Here is a 16,157-nt window from a genome sequence, read left to right as displayed (position 1 = left end):
CGTAAAAGGGATGAATGAAAAAAATCAGGAGAGGCAAATATCAGAAAACAGGACGCTTTAAGATACTTACGTACGAAGGGAAGAAGCAGAGAGAAAGACAAGGCGTGAAGGTACAGGGATTGTATTTGTATTACTTTATGTCTACAACTGTTGTCTTCTTTCCTAGCCTCTATTAAATAATCTCATATCTCCCTAGATTTTGTCTGTATAGAAGTTATTACAACTTAATTCAATATTCTGGTTAGTGTCAAACTTTCCCTATTAGACTGCAAGCATAATGAGGGCAGGGCCATATCTTTTTTCTTCACCACTTTTGTCCCAAAACTTAACACTGTGCGGGTGGGGAGAAGAACAGTATTGGGGGATGAGTGGGTGATCTAGGACACAAGCTCAGGAGAGCCTCCAAGCCTCTATTCTTCAAAATAAAAGAAAATATGATGAAGGAGAATCAACTAGTAAAAGATAGATGAGGGAAAATAGAATGTATAATATCAGGTAGAATTAGATTTAGAAGAAAGAAGTTGTTGCTGCCCCAGAGGCTGTCCAGCACCTTGCTGCTTTGAACTCTGCTGGTTGAGCACCTTGTTTTCATACAGATGGAATACCTCAGGCAAGTCTATACATGGATGGTCTGACCCATGGGGGCAAAATCATTAATAGCGAATTGATTCTCTGTATATCAAATCCTCTGAATTAACTTCTTAAATCTTGAGGTATAATATTTTGAATGTCATGTGATAGATTGCTATAAAGTAGACATTTAGTTCTCTTCAATCCAGTTATAGATTTTCTGTGGCATATCGCCTATCCAAACCATTATACAGAAATTGCATAAATCACAGAGGACATTTAGACACAGGTTGTGACAATTTAGTATGTCTTGTTCACTCTTAGTTCTTATTGCTTTTAATCTTGGTTGCATTTTCCAGGCCTCCAAAGCTGGGAACCATACAATTTGCCTTTTAATTTGTCTGAAGATCCCTGATCTTCAGGGATCTTCAAATTTTGTTCAAATTTGTGTTCAAATTTTGGGAAGGGAAATTCTGGTAGTAAAGTTCTCAGGTCAGGTCTTATGAGGGTTGTCTCAGTGTTTTCTAAGATGTGTTGCAAATGCTCAAGTTATACTGCTTGTTTTGGATGTGGGAAATGGCAACCCACTCCAGTATTCGTGCCTGAAAAATCTCGTGGACAGAGGAACCTGGAGGGCTGCAGTCCAGAGGGCTGCAAAGAGTAGGACACAACTGAGCAACTGAGCACACATTCAGTAAAATGGGAAGGGAACTCACTCTGTGGGATAAGCTCACTGCACTGCTTTTACTCTGCTAGTAGTAACGAAGACTCTTTCAAAGAGATTCAGAATGTTGGAGGTTGGATATGAAGTTCAGGAGTACATTTTTTCCTTTTGTTTCCTCTGGATCATTCGCATGCATATTTATAAAGAAATGAAAGTGAGAATGATTCTTGAATGCTGTATCTGATTATAAACTGCATGTTTGACATTGAATATCTGATTTTAAAAATATGTCTTTGTCCTCCATTTCTGTTTAGGCACTCTTCTTGTGTTTAACCCTTCTACATGCTATTTTTGCATTTGCCTCTTCCAAAATTTTGAACCCTTATTTCAATTAAATTGTACTTGTCAAATTTTGAATCTGCATATTTCAAAGTTATTTGAGTTTCTGTTGGTGAAAAAGTGATTGCTTTAGTCACTCAGTCGAGTCTGACTCTTTGCAACCCCATGAACTGTAGCCCACTAGGGTCCTCTGTCCATAGAATTCTCCAGGCAATAATACTAGAGTGGGTAGTCATTCCCTTCTCCAGAGGATCTTCCCGACCTAGGGATCAAACCCAGGTCTCCTTCATTGCAGGCAGATTCTTCACAGTCTGAGCCACCATGGTAGGGATTTATAAATTAGATTTGATCAATATGTTTTTTTTTTAAAGGTCTTGAAAATATTTTATTTTATTTTTTTTTAATTTTATTTTATTTTTAAACTTTACATAATTGTATTAGTTTTGCCAAATATCAAAAGGAATCCGCTACAGGTATACATGTGTTCCCCATCCTGAACCCTCCTCCCTCCTCCCTCCCCATACCATCCCTCTGGGTCCTATTGTATATTAGCTTATTAGGAAAGTTACAAGTATTCATGAAATGAAGCATGACTTTTTTACTTTAACATGAACTTAGGAATGTCTTAGCTCACAATATAGCTGTCATGCTGTGTAATTGTTTCATTTTCTTTTAATTATGCAGATTTTGAAAATAAATTTTAAAAATAAATATAATATGTAGTTTGACTAATTTTTATAGCACATGTAAGTTACCTTGACTTTCGAGGTTTCCCTGGTGGTTCAGCTGGTAAAGAATCCACCTGCAATGAGAGATCCCTGGGTTGGGAAGATCCCCTGGAGAAGGAACAGCTACCCACTCCAGTATTCTAGTCTGGAGAATACCATGGTCTCTTCCATGGGGTTGTAAAGAGTCGGACATGACTGAGCAACTTTCACTTTCACTTTTTCCTTTTATTATTTAGACAATATTGAACAAATATCTGTCTGAAGTTTTTATATTATGATTCCATTATAAGTTAGGAGCTTAGAAAAATACATAGTAATTTCACTTCCTGCAGAATGCAGAGAGCATTTTGTTCAGTATACAAAATAAAGATCACCATTGTGTTTCCTCAGAACATCTTACTTAATTCTTAGTTATCAGTAGCCATGCTTAGTGTAATCCCTACAGCAATTTTGATAGTTCCACAGCAAAATAGTATAAGATAAATTTGGTAAAATACATTTATAGATTAAACTGTATCTGTAGTTCCAAAGACCATTGAGTTCACTAATAATCATTGGAGTGTTTTCATCTTTATCATGGCAAAATTCTCAATTTTATATGCATATCTTGATTATCTTGATATCATTAATTGCTATTGAATTAAATAGAAGAGTAATCTTCTTTGTAAAGAAAATTCATTTTTATTAATAACATAGGTTCATGAGAAGAAAATTATATGCATCAATTTCCCTCAATTTACTTCCTTTTTTTCAATTTTACTAAGGAATAATTGACAAACACAATTGTATATATTCAAAGGGTATATACATCACATCATGATGATTTGATATACTTATTCATTGTATGGTGATTACAAAGATCAAGGTAATTAACACATTCATCACCTCAAATAGTTAACTCTTTTTGTTTCTGGTGAGAATGCTTAAATTCTACTCTGAGCAATTTTCAAGTATACAATATTTGAAATATATTAACTGTAGTTACCATGCTGTATATTAGACTCTCAGAATTTATTCTTCTTATAACAGAATTTGTACCTGTTGACATACATCTCCCCAACCACCAGCCTCTGCCAATCACTATTCTGTTTTGTGAAATCATCTTTTCTTTCTTTTTTTTTTGGTTCCACATATCAGTGAAAGCATACAGTATTTGTACTTATCTGTTTGCCTTACTTCACTAAGCATATGCCCTCCTGGTTTATCTGTGTTGTCTCAAATGACAGTATTCCCTTTCTTTGATTGGCTGTATAATATTCCATAGGATACATACCACAATTTCTTTATCCATTCATCTGTCATAGTACATTTAGATTGTTTCCATAGTTTGCCATTAGTGAATAAAGCTGCAAAAACATGGAGATGCAAATACTGCTTAGAGATAATGATTTCAGTTCCTTCAGGTATATACCTAAGAGTGGGATTGCTGGAGCATATTGTAGTTGTTTTGGGGGCTTCCCTGGTAGCTCAGCTTGTAAAGAATCTGCCTGAAATGCAGGAGACCTCAGTTCAATTTCTGGGTTGGGAAGATTCCCTGGAGAAGGACAGGGCAACCCACTCCAGTATTCTTGGGCTTCCCTGGTGGCTCAGACAGTAAAGAATCTGCCTACAATGCGGGAGACCTGGGTTCGATCTCTGGATTGGGAAGATCCCCCGGAGGAAAGGATGGCAACCCACTCCAGTATTCTTGCCTGGAGAATCTCCATGGACAGAGGAGCCTGGCAGGCTGCAGTCCATGGGGTCGCAAACAATCAGACACAACTGAGTGACTAAGCACAGCACAGCATACTGTTTTCCATAATGGTTTCATTCTCACCAATGGTGCATAAAGTTTCCCTTTTTCCACATATTTGCCAACAATTTTTTTCTCCTATCTTTTTGATAATAGCCATCCTAACTGGTGTGAGGTGATACCTAACTGTACTTCATTTGCATTTCTCTAATGATTATTTTGATTACTTGCTTTATTGTAACTGAGTTATGTGAATTCTTTATATATTTAGGATATTAATCCCTATTATATATGATTTGCAAATATTTCTCCCATTCTGTTGGTTGCCTTTTCAATATATTGATTTTTTTTTATTTGTACGTAATTTCACAAAAATTTATATCTATAAAGTATATGTTACATGCATGTATACACATACCTTTTATGTTCTTCTATTGTTGTTGAGTTGTTTGAACATTCAAGCAGAAAGGCACAATGGCTTTCATAAGAAAAAAGTATAGAAGAATGAATCAAACATTTGTAATATTAGATAAGATATGAAAATGAGTGAAAAAGAAGTATTAAAATGGCTAGAGGGGTAAAAGCAGATGCTCCAACTGGTTTCTCTTAAAAATTCCAAGTCGTCTGATGAATGTTATTGCAGCAGAGAATGACATGTGGAAATGTAAGTTTTTTTTCACATACTGCATAATCAACACTATTTTTGAGTGCCTATTTTGCATCAGGCATTACAGATAAGAGGTCACAGTTTCAGCTTTCAAAATGTTTACAACATCAAGAATTTAAGTTTTATACAACAGAAATTTTAAAAGCTACATGATAAGTAATAAAATACATATGCATGGGAAGACAGAGAAAGGAATATCTTGATTTTCCTGGGAGACTCAAAGAATCTTCATGTATGAGGATGTGTTTTGCAAGCAGAGAGATCAGGGGCTTTCTAGAGAGTGAAAAGAGTATATGCAAAGACCCAGAAAAGTTAAAGAGTTGTATGTTTTCAGGAAATTTAAACAGTTTTAGTGGTTAGAACATACATTGAAAGCCTCATCTTGAAAAATCACTGTCCTGATGACAATAGAATAGAAGGGAAAATTTTGAGCATTGTAGTATGATTTACTTTGATAGCTAGAAAAATCACTCTAACATGGAGTAGAGAATCCACTTTTGATACAAAGAGTCTATAGAAGGTATAATAAAGATAGGCTTAGTAGCAGATAGTAGTGAGAAGTTATTCCAAGAAGTGACTCAAGTGCTGTTGTGGTTGAGTCACTGGAAACTTCTACAGGAAAGTAATGAAGACCCATCAGATATGAATAAGCTGTGTAGACTTTAACATAAAAATGAAGACAGCCGGGGCACAAAGTATTATTCATTCTCAGGTGAATAAAATTGTCATTCCTTTAAAGAATTAAGTTATTGATTGATTGTCATATAGTCAGCCTGAAACGGTAAGCTGAAATCCTGTATAGTTCAAATTCTACTAGCGATCATAGTATTATCTGAACTTTAGGGGAAAGATAACGGATGACTTGGGCAATAATTCTGTGCAGGCATCAGGGAGAAGGCTAGTCACTATCTATTCATTGAGTTATCCTATTAAAGGTAATTTGCATAATGTTTAAAACTAAAATTATTGCCAAATAGGAGACTTAGTTCAGTGCCTAACTTATATTAAGCATCCAAAAGATTTTAGTTATTAATGAAAAACAAAGCAGCAAAACTTCTGTTTGTCTTTCTTGGATTGTGAAGGAAAAATTATATATGAAAACTGGTTGTTACTGACATTATGAATCTGTACTCTGTCACCCTGAAATTGGTGAGTCACGTGTCTTAGCCCATTTTTCCCACTAAATCTAAATTATGTGATTCTGTGTATTGAGTGTACTTTTGTTTGCATTTGAGTATGTGTCCATATAAATACGTACATAAAAATTTTAGCACTCATTCAGAATGTCATTGCCTGAAATACGAGGTCAGTAGGAACTCAAACACACATTTTTGTTTTACTTTAAATGCTTAAAGACCAAATGGAAAAGAGTTATTTTTACTATGAAAACATCAATTAAATTTGCACTGAGAGAAATATACCCAGAATGACATCACAGGAAATAAAATAAGATTAAGGAAATGGACAGTTTTCAGGAACAAGTCATCCCAAAATAGGAATTGTTGATAATCAATTAGGATGGACATAGTCTTAAGGCAAAAATGCCAGCTATATGTGAAGTATGTCCCTCTAGAGGCCAATATTCACTCAGCTGTTAAAGATATTTATTAAACTTAAAAAGTTCTGGTAACCACAATTACATAACAGTAATAATATTCTAGTCTAAAATAATCTTGGGTCATTTTAGGTAGAGACATATAAAAGATTTCAATGGCGTGCATTTACTGCTAAAGTTAGAAGTAATATCTCCAAAATATACAGTACTTATTTAGAATTACTGTATAACAGGCAAGAGGATCTCTGATGGCAAAATAATATTACTGCTTCCTCTTTTACAAATGCAGGGCTGATATTACCTATGATGAGAATGTTTGTCTCCTCTGAGTAGTCCATGACTCAGAAGCAAAAGTCATTCTGCAACCCCAGCCTTCACCCCATTAAATCTGTTCTATTCTTTGGCAGCTGTTTTTGCCATTTACGTTGAAAGCAGATGGGGAAAATGCAAAGAACTGTCAGTTTTATTGCCATGTATAATCAGCATCTGGGCTGTATGTTACAGAAACAATCAGTCCAAACTCATACTTTACTGGTGGTGTAAAAACCCTTTTTGAGTTTCTCAGACAGCTTTCAAATTAAAGTGCTCTTTTTTAATCATGTTGATCATGGAAACAGCAACCATTTGTATTGCTTTTTCAGCCTCCATAAGAATGATGCATGAGTGTAGGTCTTTAAAATACAGTTATGAGTTATCTTCAAAAAACCCGTCTTGCTAATTTGTTTAAAAATGTGTTTTGAACCATAAATATTTATTTCACATTAGAGATCAAATCATGTATCAGATTTATTCCTTTATATAATCTGTGTGTTTATGTGTAACTAATATTTGCTATAGATATTATATAATGCCATATGTTATATATTACATATATACACATATATATCCTCATTTTTACTTTTCCCACTATTTTTGGAACTGGAAAAATACACCGTATATGTTTTCTACATCTCATGATTTATACCAAAACATTTATAGCAGGGTTTATTTTCTTATTTTTCAGAAAGAGAAACAGACACACCGAGAAACCAACAGTAACGTTTGCAAGGTCCACAGAGCTAATCAGTGGCAGATCTAAATTTAACCCAAGCCTGTATAAAGCTCATACTTTTACTCACTGAACTACATGTTCTTAATCTTTATAGCTATACATACACAAAACATAAATGCCTCTTGAGGAGAGCCATTTCAGCTTTGGCATGTGGATGTTATTTTTTAGAGTTTGTCAAAATAATTTATTGAAACTAATGCTTGAATATTGAAAGCTAGTGAGCTGAAATAAACTAATGTTCTTTAATTCAGTGTAAATGTCTTCGGAACTAGTTGGAATTTTTAATCACCCAATTACAGTGTATGTCTTACACTTTCCTGATATAAGATCTGTTCATTGGTAACTGTAGTAGAATATTTATATGTCACAGAGCCCAGCTATACCTGCATATAATTTCCATGTTCTAAGAGTCCATAATGTTACAGCAGAGAGATTTACTGATAATTTGCTATTTTCTACCATCTTTGAAATAGACACCAGAACGTGATGTATATTGGTAGCTGTTTATTCTTTAGAAACTCTAAATGTGTGAAAACATATTTAAAATAAAACAATAATTAGAGAGCAAGAGAAAAAGATATATAGGAATAGGGAGGAAAGGTCTTCACTGGTTAAGCATACTTGTGAATATTTTTATTGGGGCAGTTAGAAAATTGTCTTCTAACTAAAATTGAACTTCTTACTAAAACTCCCTTCTGGTTTTGGTGAAGTGTAACAGCAAATTGCTTTCAGATATACTTATACCCAGTGATGAAATGTTTTGGAATTATTCATGTAGATTCTGAGGAGTAAGGTTCTGGCTTTTTTTATATGAAAAAGGCTTCTTTTATCACATAGGGTTTATAAAGTTTTTTGTTCTAAATCTATTTTTACTTTGAAATTCAAAATATTGTTTTCCTTTTATGAAGGACTAGCATTTGCAAGGCTCTTAATTATGGTGGATTTTATCTTTACCATGCAAATATATCTCAGCCATTACACTATCTGTTTTTGTAACCCTGGAATGTTTTAAATCAGATTCTTCATGGAACAATGGATTTAAATTTGTACTCTGTAAAATTCAGCAGATTCTCTGCTATTAAAGTAGAAGATTAGAGAATAGCAAAGTAAATTTCATTTACTTTATTTTTTTAACCTTCATCTGAAAACTCTAATTTTTTCTTCCTTATTTTTTATAATCTGGTTTTAATCCTTACCTCTTATTTGAAGAAGAAGGGCAATTTTTGACATTTGTGTTGTTTGTCGTTTGTCAAATATATTATGAAGTTCTTGTAATAAAACACAAAACTTATTTGTCCTAGAGACCTAAAAGTTTACAGGAAGTACATATTATTTTATTGTTTGTCTACTGAAGACAAAAAATAGACATTTTTAAGCATTTTAAAATTTACTGGTTGACATCTGTCAGTGGTAGAATATTTTCCTGCATGAGAATCTGTCCCTTTGAATGAAGAAGGCAATTACGTTGTGCCTTAATGGATTGCTAGACAGTGCCATAAAAACCAATTAGCTGCTAAGTCAATGTAAATGACCATATAAGTTTTGTTTCAAATACTTTTTTTTTGGAACAAGTTAGAAATAAATAGATAAATACAGAAGAGCATAGTTCAGCTTTCTGTTGCTTATGTTATAAATGCAATGGATTGCCATGTGAAAGTAAGTCATGGCACATTGCAATATGGAATAATATATGCAGCATTGCTATATTTAAATTACTATTTTGCATATAAAGTTAAATATTATTTCATCATGAGTTCTTTTCATTTTATAAATTTTTGAGTATATATTTTCTAAAAAAAATAAATAGCCTCACTCATTATGTCTTGTTGTATTTTAGCAGGAATAGTTATCAATGAAATTAATTGCAGATTCAACACAAACCAAGTTACAATAAAATATATTTGAATGCCATTAGAACAATTAGTGATCATTGTAAGTACTCCAGTACTCTTGCCTGGAAAATCCCATGGGTGGAGGAGCCTGGTAGGCTGCAGTCCATGGGGTCACTTAAGAGTCGGACACAACTGAGCGACTTCACTTTCACTTTTCACTTTCATGCATTGGAGAAGGAAATGGCAACCCCCTCCAGTGTTCTTGCCTGGAGAATCCAAGGGACCGGGGAGCCTGGTGGGCTGCCGTCTATGGGGTCGCATAGAGTTGGACACGACTAAAGTGACTTAGCAGCAGCAGCAGCAGCAGCAGCAGCATAAGTATTCTAGGTTCTGAGAATTTAAAATAATAAATGAATTTTTGAATTCATCATTTAATTTTAAAGATTCTAAATATGTGAAGAAGCTTTTTAGTTATGATAGGTGATAGAATTTGTTTGGCCATATTTGTGGTTAATATTGACATTTCAGAAATCTTAGTACTGAATAGCATAGTTTTAAAAAAGCTTGCATTGAACAAATCAGTTGGAAATTTAACTGTAAAATTGGACATTTTATTAATAAAATGTCCTTGAAGGTATAAACATATCTATACTTTCAATCACTAATGAACTCCAATTATGTAATGTTGCCCTGAGTAGTCATTAAATATTTGCAGGTTGAATGAATGAATAATTGCTGATTCCTTATTTTAAGAAGCTGAAATTGTATTTATAAAAAGTAATTGCATGATCTAGTTTTGCATGACTGTTAAAATAAAAATACTATACTAGACACTAAGAATTTTTATTTTTTCTCATCATCACATTATATTGAGAAATCTTTTACAAACTGAAATGATGTTTCATTGACCTAGATTTGAAGAAAGTCCTTTAATCAATAGTATTCCATCTATAGCTTGTTTTTATTATATTTCATTTATAACATTTTAAACTACTCAAAATCCAACTACAAGAATGGATCACAAAAAAATATGTCACTAAGCCATCAATTCATAAAGTTGTAATCAATAAATGTAACAGTGAAATTGTTAAAGTAGCCTTTGCTATGCTTTGGGCTTTTGAAGAAAGTAACCCTTTCTTAAGACCTAGATAAATAATCCAGATGCCAAATCCTTATTTTATTCATAGGATTTATTTGTTTTCTTCTAGGGTAAATCAGCGCCTTAGGAGCTAACAGCCTGGTAGAGGAGGGATATGTGAAAAATTAATACAGTCAGAGAAGAACAGATGCGTTTAGAAGAAAATGCTCTTGAGTAGAGAGAAAGATACAATTAACCATACCAAAGAAAGTAAAGGAAGGCTTCAAAAAAAGGCTGTGTGCTAGTCATCTTAAAATAGCTGAATATTATTAATAATGATGTAAACTTATTATTAATTTCAGTGGCTAACAATGAAGAATGATTAAGAAATTATGGACCATTTTGACAGTCATCAAGAAAGCCTAAAAATAAGGTCTTCCAAAAATTTTGATGATTAGGAAAACATTGGAGAAGGCAATAGCACCCCACTCCAGTACTCTTGCCTGGAAAATCCCATGGACGGAAGAGCCTGGAAGGCTGCAGTCCATGGGGTCGCAAAGAGTCGGACATGACTGAGAGACTTCACTTTCACTTTTCCCTTTCATGCACTGGAGAAGGAAATGGCAACCCACTCCAGTGTTCTTGCCTGGAGAATCCCAGGGATGGGGGAGCCTGGTGGGCTACTGTCTATGGGGTTGCACAGAGTTGGATACGGTTGAAGTGACTTAGCAGCAGCAGCAGGAAAACATAGATGATACTATATTTAGTGTAAAAGATTCAACTCAAAATTCTCTATACACTAAAATTTCAGTTATATAAAATAAATATATATACATAAAAACAAGTAAAATTCACTGATCTGAGTGATATATTATGAGTGATTTTAGTTTTCTTATTTATGTATTTCATAAATAGTTTAAGCTTAAGTTTGTCTTTAATATGAACAAAATGACTTTGCTTTTTGGAGGGGAAGAATCATGATTAACATTGCAGGTCAGAGAAGAGATTTTTCCTTTTGTGTGAGAGAGGAAAAGGACAGAAACTTGGGGAATAACTCACTTTAGAGGACTAGAAAGTGAAGCCATAAGTTAAAAAGAGAAAAGCAGGCCAAGAATAAGTAATATACAGTATCACATCCCAGGGAAAGATTGTTCACAGTATCAAATGCTACAGTGAGTTCAAGAGCAACAAAGATTGAGAAAGCCCATTGCGTGTAGGGACAAAGAGGTCAGATGGTGAACCCTGAGACTATCGAAGAAAACGTGGTATTGTAATAACAGATTTGGAATCAGAAAAGTACAAAATTTAAGAAATTTGACTTAAGCTCCTAGAAATATTTTGTTTTGATCTGATGTTCATTAAAAAATGTTTGTAATACATATAAATGTCAAAGTATTACCAACATTCAATAAAAATGAATTGCTGTATATGATACATATATAGCCTATAAATTGTCTATATATGTATATTCTATTTATATGTAAATATACTAATGGGCTTCCTAGGTGGCACTAATGGTAAAGAATCTACCTGCCAATATAAATGTATATGCGTATATATATGTATGCATATTTTTTAATTCAGATGACAAAATGGAACTCATGCCAGGTATTTCAGCAGATGGGTTTAGTATGATGAATGAGTCAAACAGCTGTAGAAAGGGACACAGAGGTTAGAAAGCTGCTTCCACCTCCAGGGCTGTAGGGAACTAAGGAGAAGGTAGTGTTATACAAAGGCAGGAGCTAGTCCTTAGCAGGAGCTAAAATGAAATGAGACCACTGCTGAGGACACCCCGTGAGGCAGAAAAGGGGAGAATACTCTGACTTCTCCCCTCGTCCCGCCTTCAGTCTCCCACCCTGACCACGTCTCACAAAAGCCAGCCCTTGAGCCTGCACCGTGTGGTTCACGGGCATCAGCTCTCTGGGATGCGGAGCAGAAGTGAGAGAGGGGACGGGAAGTGTACATGAGCATATTTGTACAGGTAGAGAGGAGGCTGAGAAACAGCATTTTTAATGGACTAAAACATTTACCAAACCACCCTATGAAATATACTATTTTGCGTCCTTCATAACTAGATTGGTAAAATCTTGTCTTTGATTGCAGAAGTATGGAGTAGATAAAGTTAGAGGGTTATTTTCAACTTGCAGATTATAGTGTATCATAAAAATACTTCAGTTGTTTTTAAAAGCACTTTCCTGCAGTGGTTTTCACATGAAATATTCACATAACGGATTGACAGAGTCCAGAGAGTGTTACCAAAAATATCTGTAGTACTTACACATTTAAAAGTCAAGATTTTGCCTCAGAAGCGGCTTCAAAATTAATTTTATGCATATAACAGTTTTTTCAACCTATAACATGCTTTCTGTAAAGGAAATGGCTTATAAAATTTAATGTTCAACAATAATGTCTTTTGTGGAAGAGTTATAGTTATCTCTAAAACATGTTCTACATCTCTTCAGTGTTACAACATATTTCTCTTATTGATATTGAACTTGGTAAAATATATTCCCAACATAGATGTTCTCTCTTTTATACAAAGTCCAGACTTAAATATTAATGAACCCACAATGCTTAAAAACCAAAATCTTCTTATTGTTTTCACAGTTGCTTTGTTTTTACTCCCAATCTTGCACCATGTTTAGGGAAAAGCACAATTAATTTTAATAGTCTTTTTAGAGAAAAAAGCAAGAATATATCACTCAGGAAGCATATCACCTTTGCTTCTTGACATGACTTGAATTAAACATATCTGAGAGCTCACATTTCTATTTAAAAATTGAATATATTTTTCATTGCAGACGTTTGGAACAGAACTCAATCAAGGTCATCCCTCCTGGAGCTTTCTCACCATATAAAAAGCTTAGAAGAATGTGAGTGAATAATATTCTGAAATCAATGAAATTTTAAAAAATTATACAGGTCATGAACATGCAAAGACATCCATTTAAGTATGAATATTTAAGTGTTTGACAGCTTAAATATTAAGTGATGTGACTATCTGGTCGCTAGTTCTATAATAGTGTAATGTTAAAAGCTAAAATATTAATTTATTAAGTTCTCTGTAATTTAGCATACTAATTCACACTAGTGTGAACATATGTGGTCAATATATTATGCAGTCAAATTCTTAACTGTTCTGTTTTCAAAAATAAGACATGCCGTCTTTAATAATAATTTAGAAAAATAGCCAATAATTGATTTAAAAGTGTGATTTTTTAAAAAGTTTAGGATGCTTCAGATGTTGCAAATATTATACACATATTGATAGGTGCAAAACTGATGTGTAAAGGCAATAAAGAGCTTTCTCCTGCAGTAAATCTCACTGACATTCTATTTAATTTAACCTAACCCTATTTTTAATCTTAGCGACCTGAGCAATAATCAGATCTCTGAACTAGCACCAGATGCTTTCCAAGGACTACGCTCTCTGAATTCACTGTAAGTATTGACCACATAACTGAAGGAAAGTAGAATGCATTAGGAATAATGCCTCTATATTTTAAATTTGGATTTAAAGAATATGTTCCTTTACGTGCTTTACTATGCATTATTAACAGTATTAATTATTATAAATCATTAGTGAATTTTATCATTTTTATGGAGAACTGCTACCTGTCACTAAAATTGGCCAATTTTTAGGGGTTTATGTTTTAGAATTCGATAGTTTTACTGTTTAGAAATCGAGTATGAACCCCTTTTTTGACAGTGTTTTCTTACAGAAGTAAAGGGAAAATGTTTACTTTGGAGGCTCCGCTCAGTACTGCATTTATAATCCCATCCTTAAACCCATAGTCACTGTCACTGGGGACAATTACAGTCCCGTTTAGAATGATCCTAGGTAAATGTGCAGAGAGCAGTGAAAGATGGCCAGTGAAAGGGCCCCCCTCCAGCCCTCTACTTCATCACCTTAAAGACTTCCCTGAAAGAACCAGCTTTAATCTCTCCAAGAACAAATAGAAGAAATATGGCAGCTTTTTAATGTCAAAAGGACTTCCAGATGGGCATATAAATTAAAGTGAATTTATAGAGACTGTTATTCCTTCAAATTTGTATAAAATCTTCAGAAGTCTGCTAAGTAGAGTATGTATTATTTCAAATTTTAATTTTAAAGTTTAAAAATGAAATCTGGTTTCTTTGTTTGAGGTGATGCTTAGAGAAGAGTTCTTATTGATGTAAATTACTGCATTGCTCTTAGGAACTTCAGAAGTCAATGGTAGCCAGTGAGAATTTTAGGATACACGTGTGTGATACTTAGATAAACACCTGGGGTTTGTAGAATACTTTACACTCATACCAAGGGGAGGAGATGTACCAGTTTATCTGGGTTGTAAATAGCCTCTTGATGAAAGTGAAAGAGGAGAGTGACAAAGTTGGCTTAAAGCTCAACATTCAGAAAATTAAGATCATGGCATCCAGTCCCATCACTTCATGGTAAATAGATGGGGAAACAGTGAGAGACTATTTTTTTGGGCTCCAAAATCACTGCAGATGGTGATTGCAGCCATGAAATTAAAATACGTTTGCTCCTTGGAAGGAAAGTTATGACCAACCTACACAGTGTATTAAAAAGCAGAGACATTACTTTGCCAACAAAGGTCCATCTAGTCAAGGCTATGGTTTTTCCAGTAGTCATGTATGGATGTGAGAGTTGGACCATAAAGAAATCTGAGGGCCGAAGAATTGTTTCTTTTGAACTATGGTGTTGGAGAAGACTTGAGAGTCCCTTCGACTGCAAGGAGATCCAACCAGTCCATCCTAAAGGAGATCCGTCCTGAGTGTTCATTGGAAGGACTGATGTTGAAGCTGAAACTCCAATACTTTGGTCACCTGATGCAAAGAACTGACTCATTTGAAAAGACCCTGATGCTGGGAAAGATTGAAGGAGGGAAGAGAAGGGGACGACAGAGGATGAGATGTTTGGATGGCTTCACTGACTCAATGAACATGAATTTGAGTAGACTCTGGGAGTTGATGATGGACAGGGAGGCCTGGCGTGCTGCAGTCCATGGGGCTGCAAAGAGTTGGACATGACTGAGCGACTGAATTGATGCTGGTCTGCTTAGAAAACTGCAATTTTCTTTAGACCAGAAAAAAAAGGAAAACTATCACTTCACCTGCAGTGTCTGCCTAGGTTCATTTTTGTTTGTTTGTTTGTTTGTTTTTTAGTATATGAAGTCTAAAACCAGGGAAACAACTGCTGGCAGAAAATCTAAAGTGCAGCCGTTCACCCTTTTGGTTGACCCCATACCTTTTATTTATCTCAGTTACAGCAGTGACTGGCACATAGGCAAATGATGAACACTGAACAAGTTATCCACTCTTGTATTCTTGCCTGGAGAATCCCGTGGACAGAGGAGCCTGGCAAACACAATCCAAAGGGTCCCACAGAGTCAGACACAACTGAGGCAACTTAGCATGCACACACACATGAACAAGTAACCGTTGGATTCAGTTTAATTGGGCACCAGGCTTAGAACCTAACAAAATTCCGGGCACATAGTGAATGTATAGTATTTATTGCTGAATGCATTACTTGAATGATATTCTATTGAATACCCAAATAGGTGCCAACTTGATCTGATCGTTTGTTCCCTAAAGCCCTCTTTCTCTTATTCTTGACCGAAAGACGTATCTTAGTATTGCTTTACCCTTTCTTAATGCCTTTACTCCTTGCTGCTGCTGCTGCTACTGCTGCTAAGTCGCTTCAGTCGTGTCCAGCCCTGTGCGACCCCATAGATGGCAGCCTACCAGCCTCCCCCATCCCTGGGATTCTCCAGGCAAGAGTACTGGAGTGGGTTGCCATTTCCTTCTCCAGTACATGAAAGTGAAAAGTGAGAGGGAAGTCGCTCAGTCGTGTCCGACTCTTTGCGACCCCATGGACTGCAGCCTACCAGGCTCCTCCATCCATGGGATTTTCCAGGCAAGAGTACTGGAGTGG

The 16,157-nt window shown here is 35.0% G+C and overlaps 1 protein-coding gene across 3 annotated transcripts in view; it reads left to right on the top strand.

The window, feature by feature from the left end:
• The window catches only part of SLIT2 (slit guidance ligand 2), a 405,363-nt gene that overhangs the window by 281,213 nt on the left and 107,993 nt on the right, over nucleotides 1–16,157 (top strand). For all 3 annotated transcript variants that reach the window (XM_086406326.1, XM_086406325.1, XM_086406327.1), the window contains exons 10-11: nucleotides 13,018–13,089; nucleotides 13,586–13,657. In XM_086406326.1, the coding sequence (XP_086262452.1) occupies nucleotides 13,018–13,089; nucleotides 13,586–13,657 (144 nt within the window). The remainder of the gene's footprint in view (nucleotides 1–13,017; nucleotides 13,090–13,585; nucleotides 13,658–16,157) is intronic.

This window comes from Bos grunniens, chromosome 6 (assembly GCF_055505025.1).
Source record: "Bos grunniens cultivar Pamir isolate PY7600 chromosome 6, Bosgru_T2T1.0, whole genome shotgun sequence".
Classification (NCBI taxonomy): Eukaryota; Metazoa; Chordata; class Mammalia; order Artiodactyla; family Bovidae; genus Bos; species Bos grunniens.
Note: the sequence above shows the minus strand (reverse complement) of the source record. Positions and strands in the feature narration are given on the sequence as shown.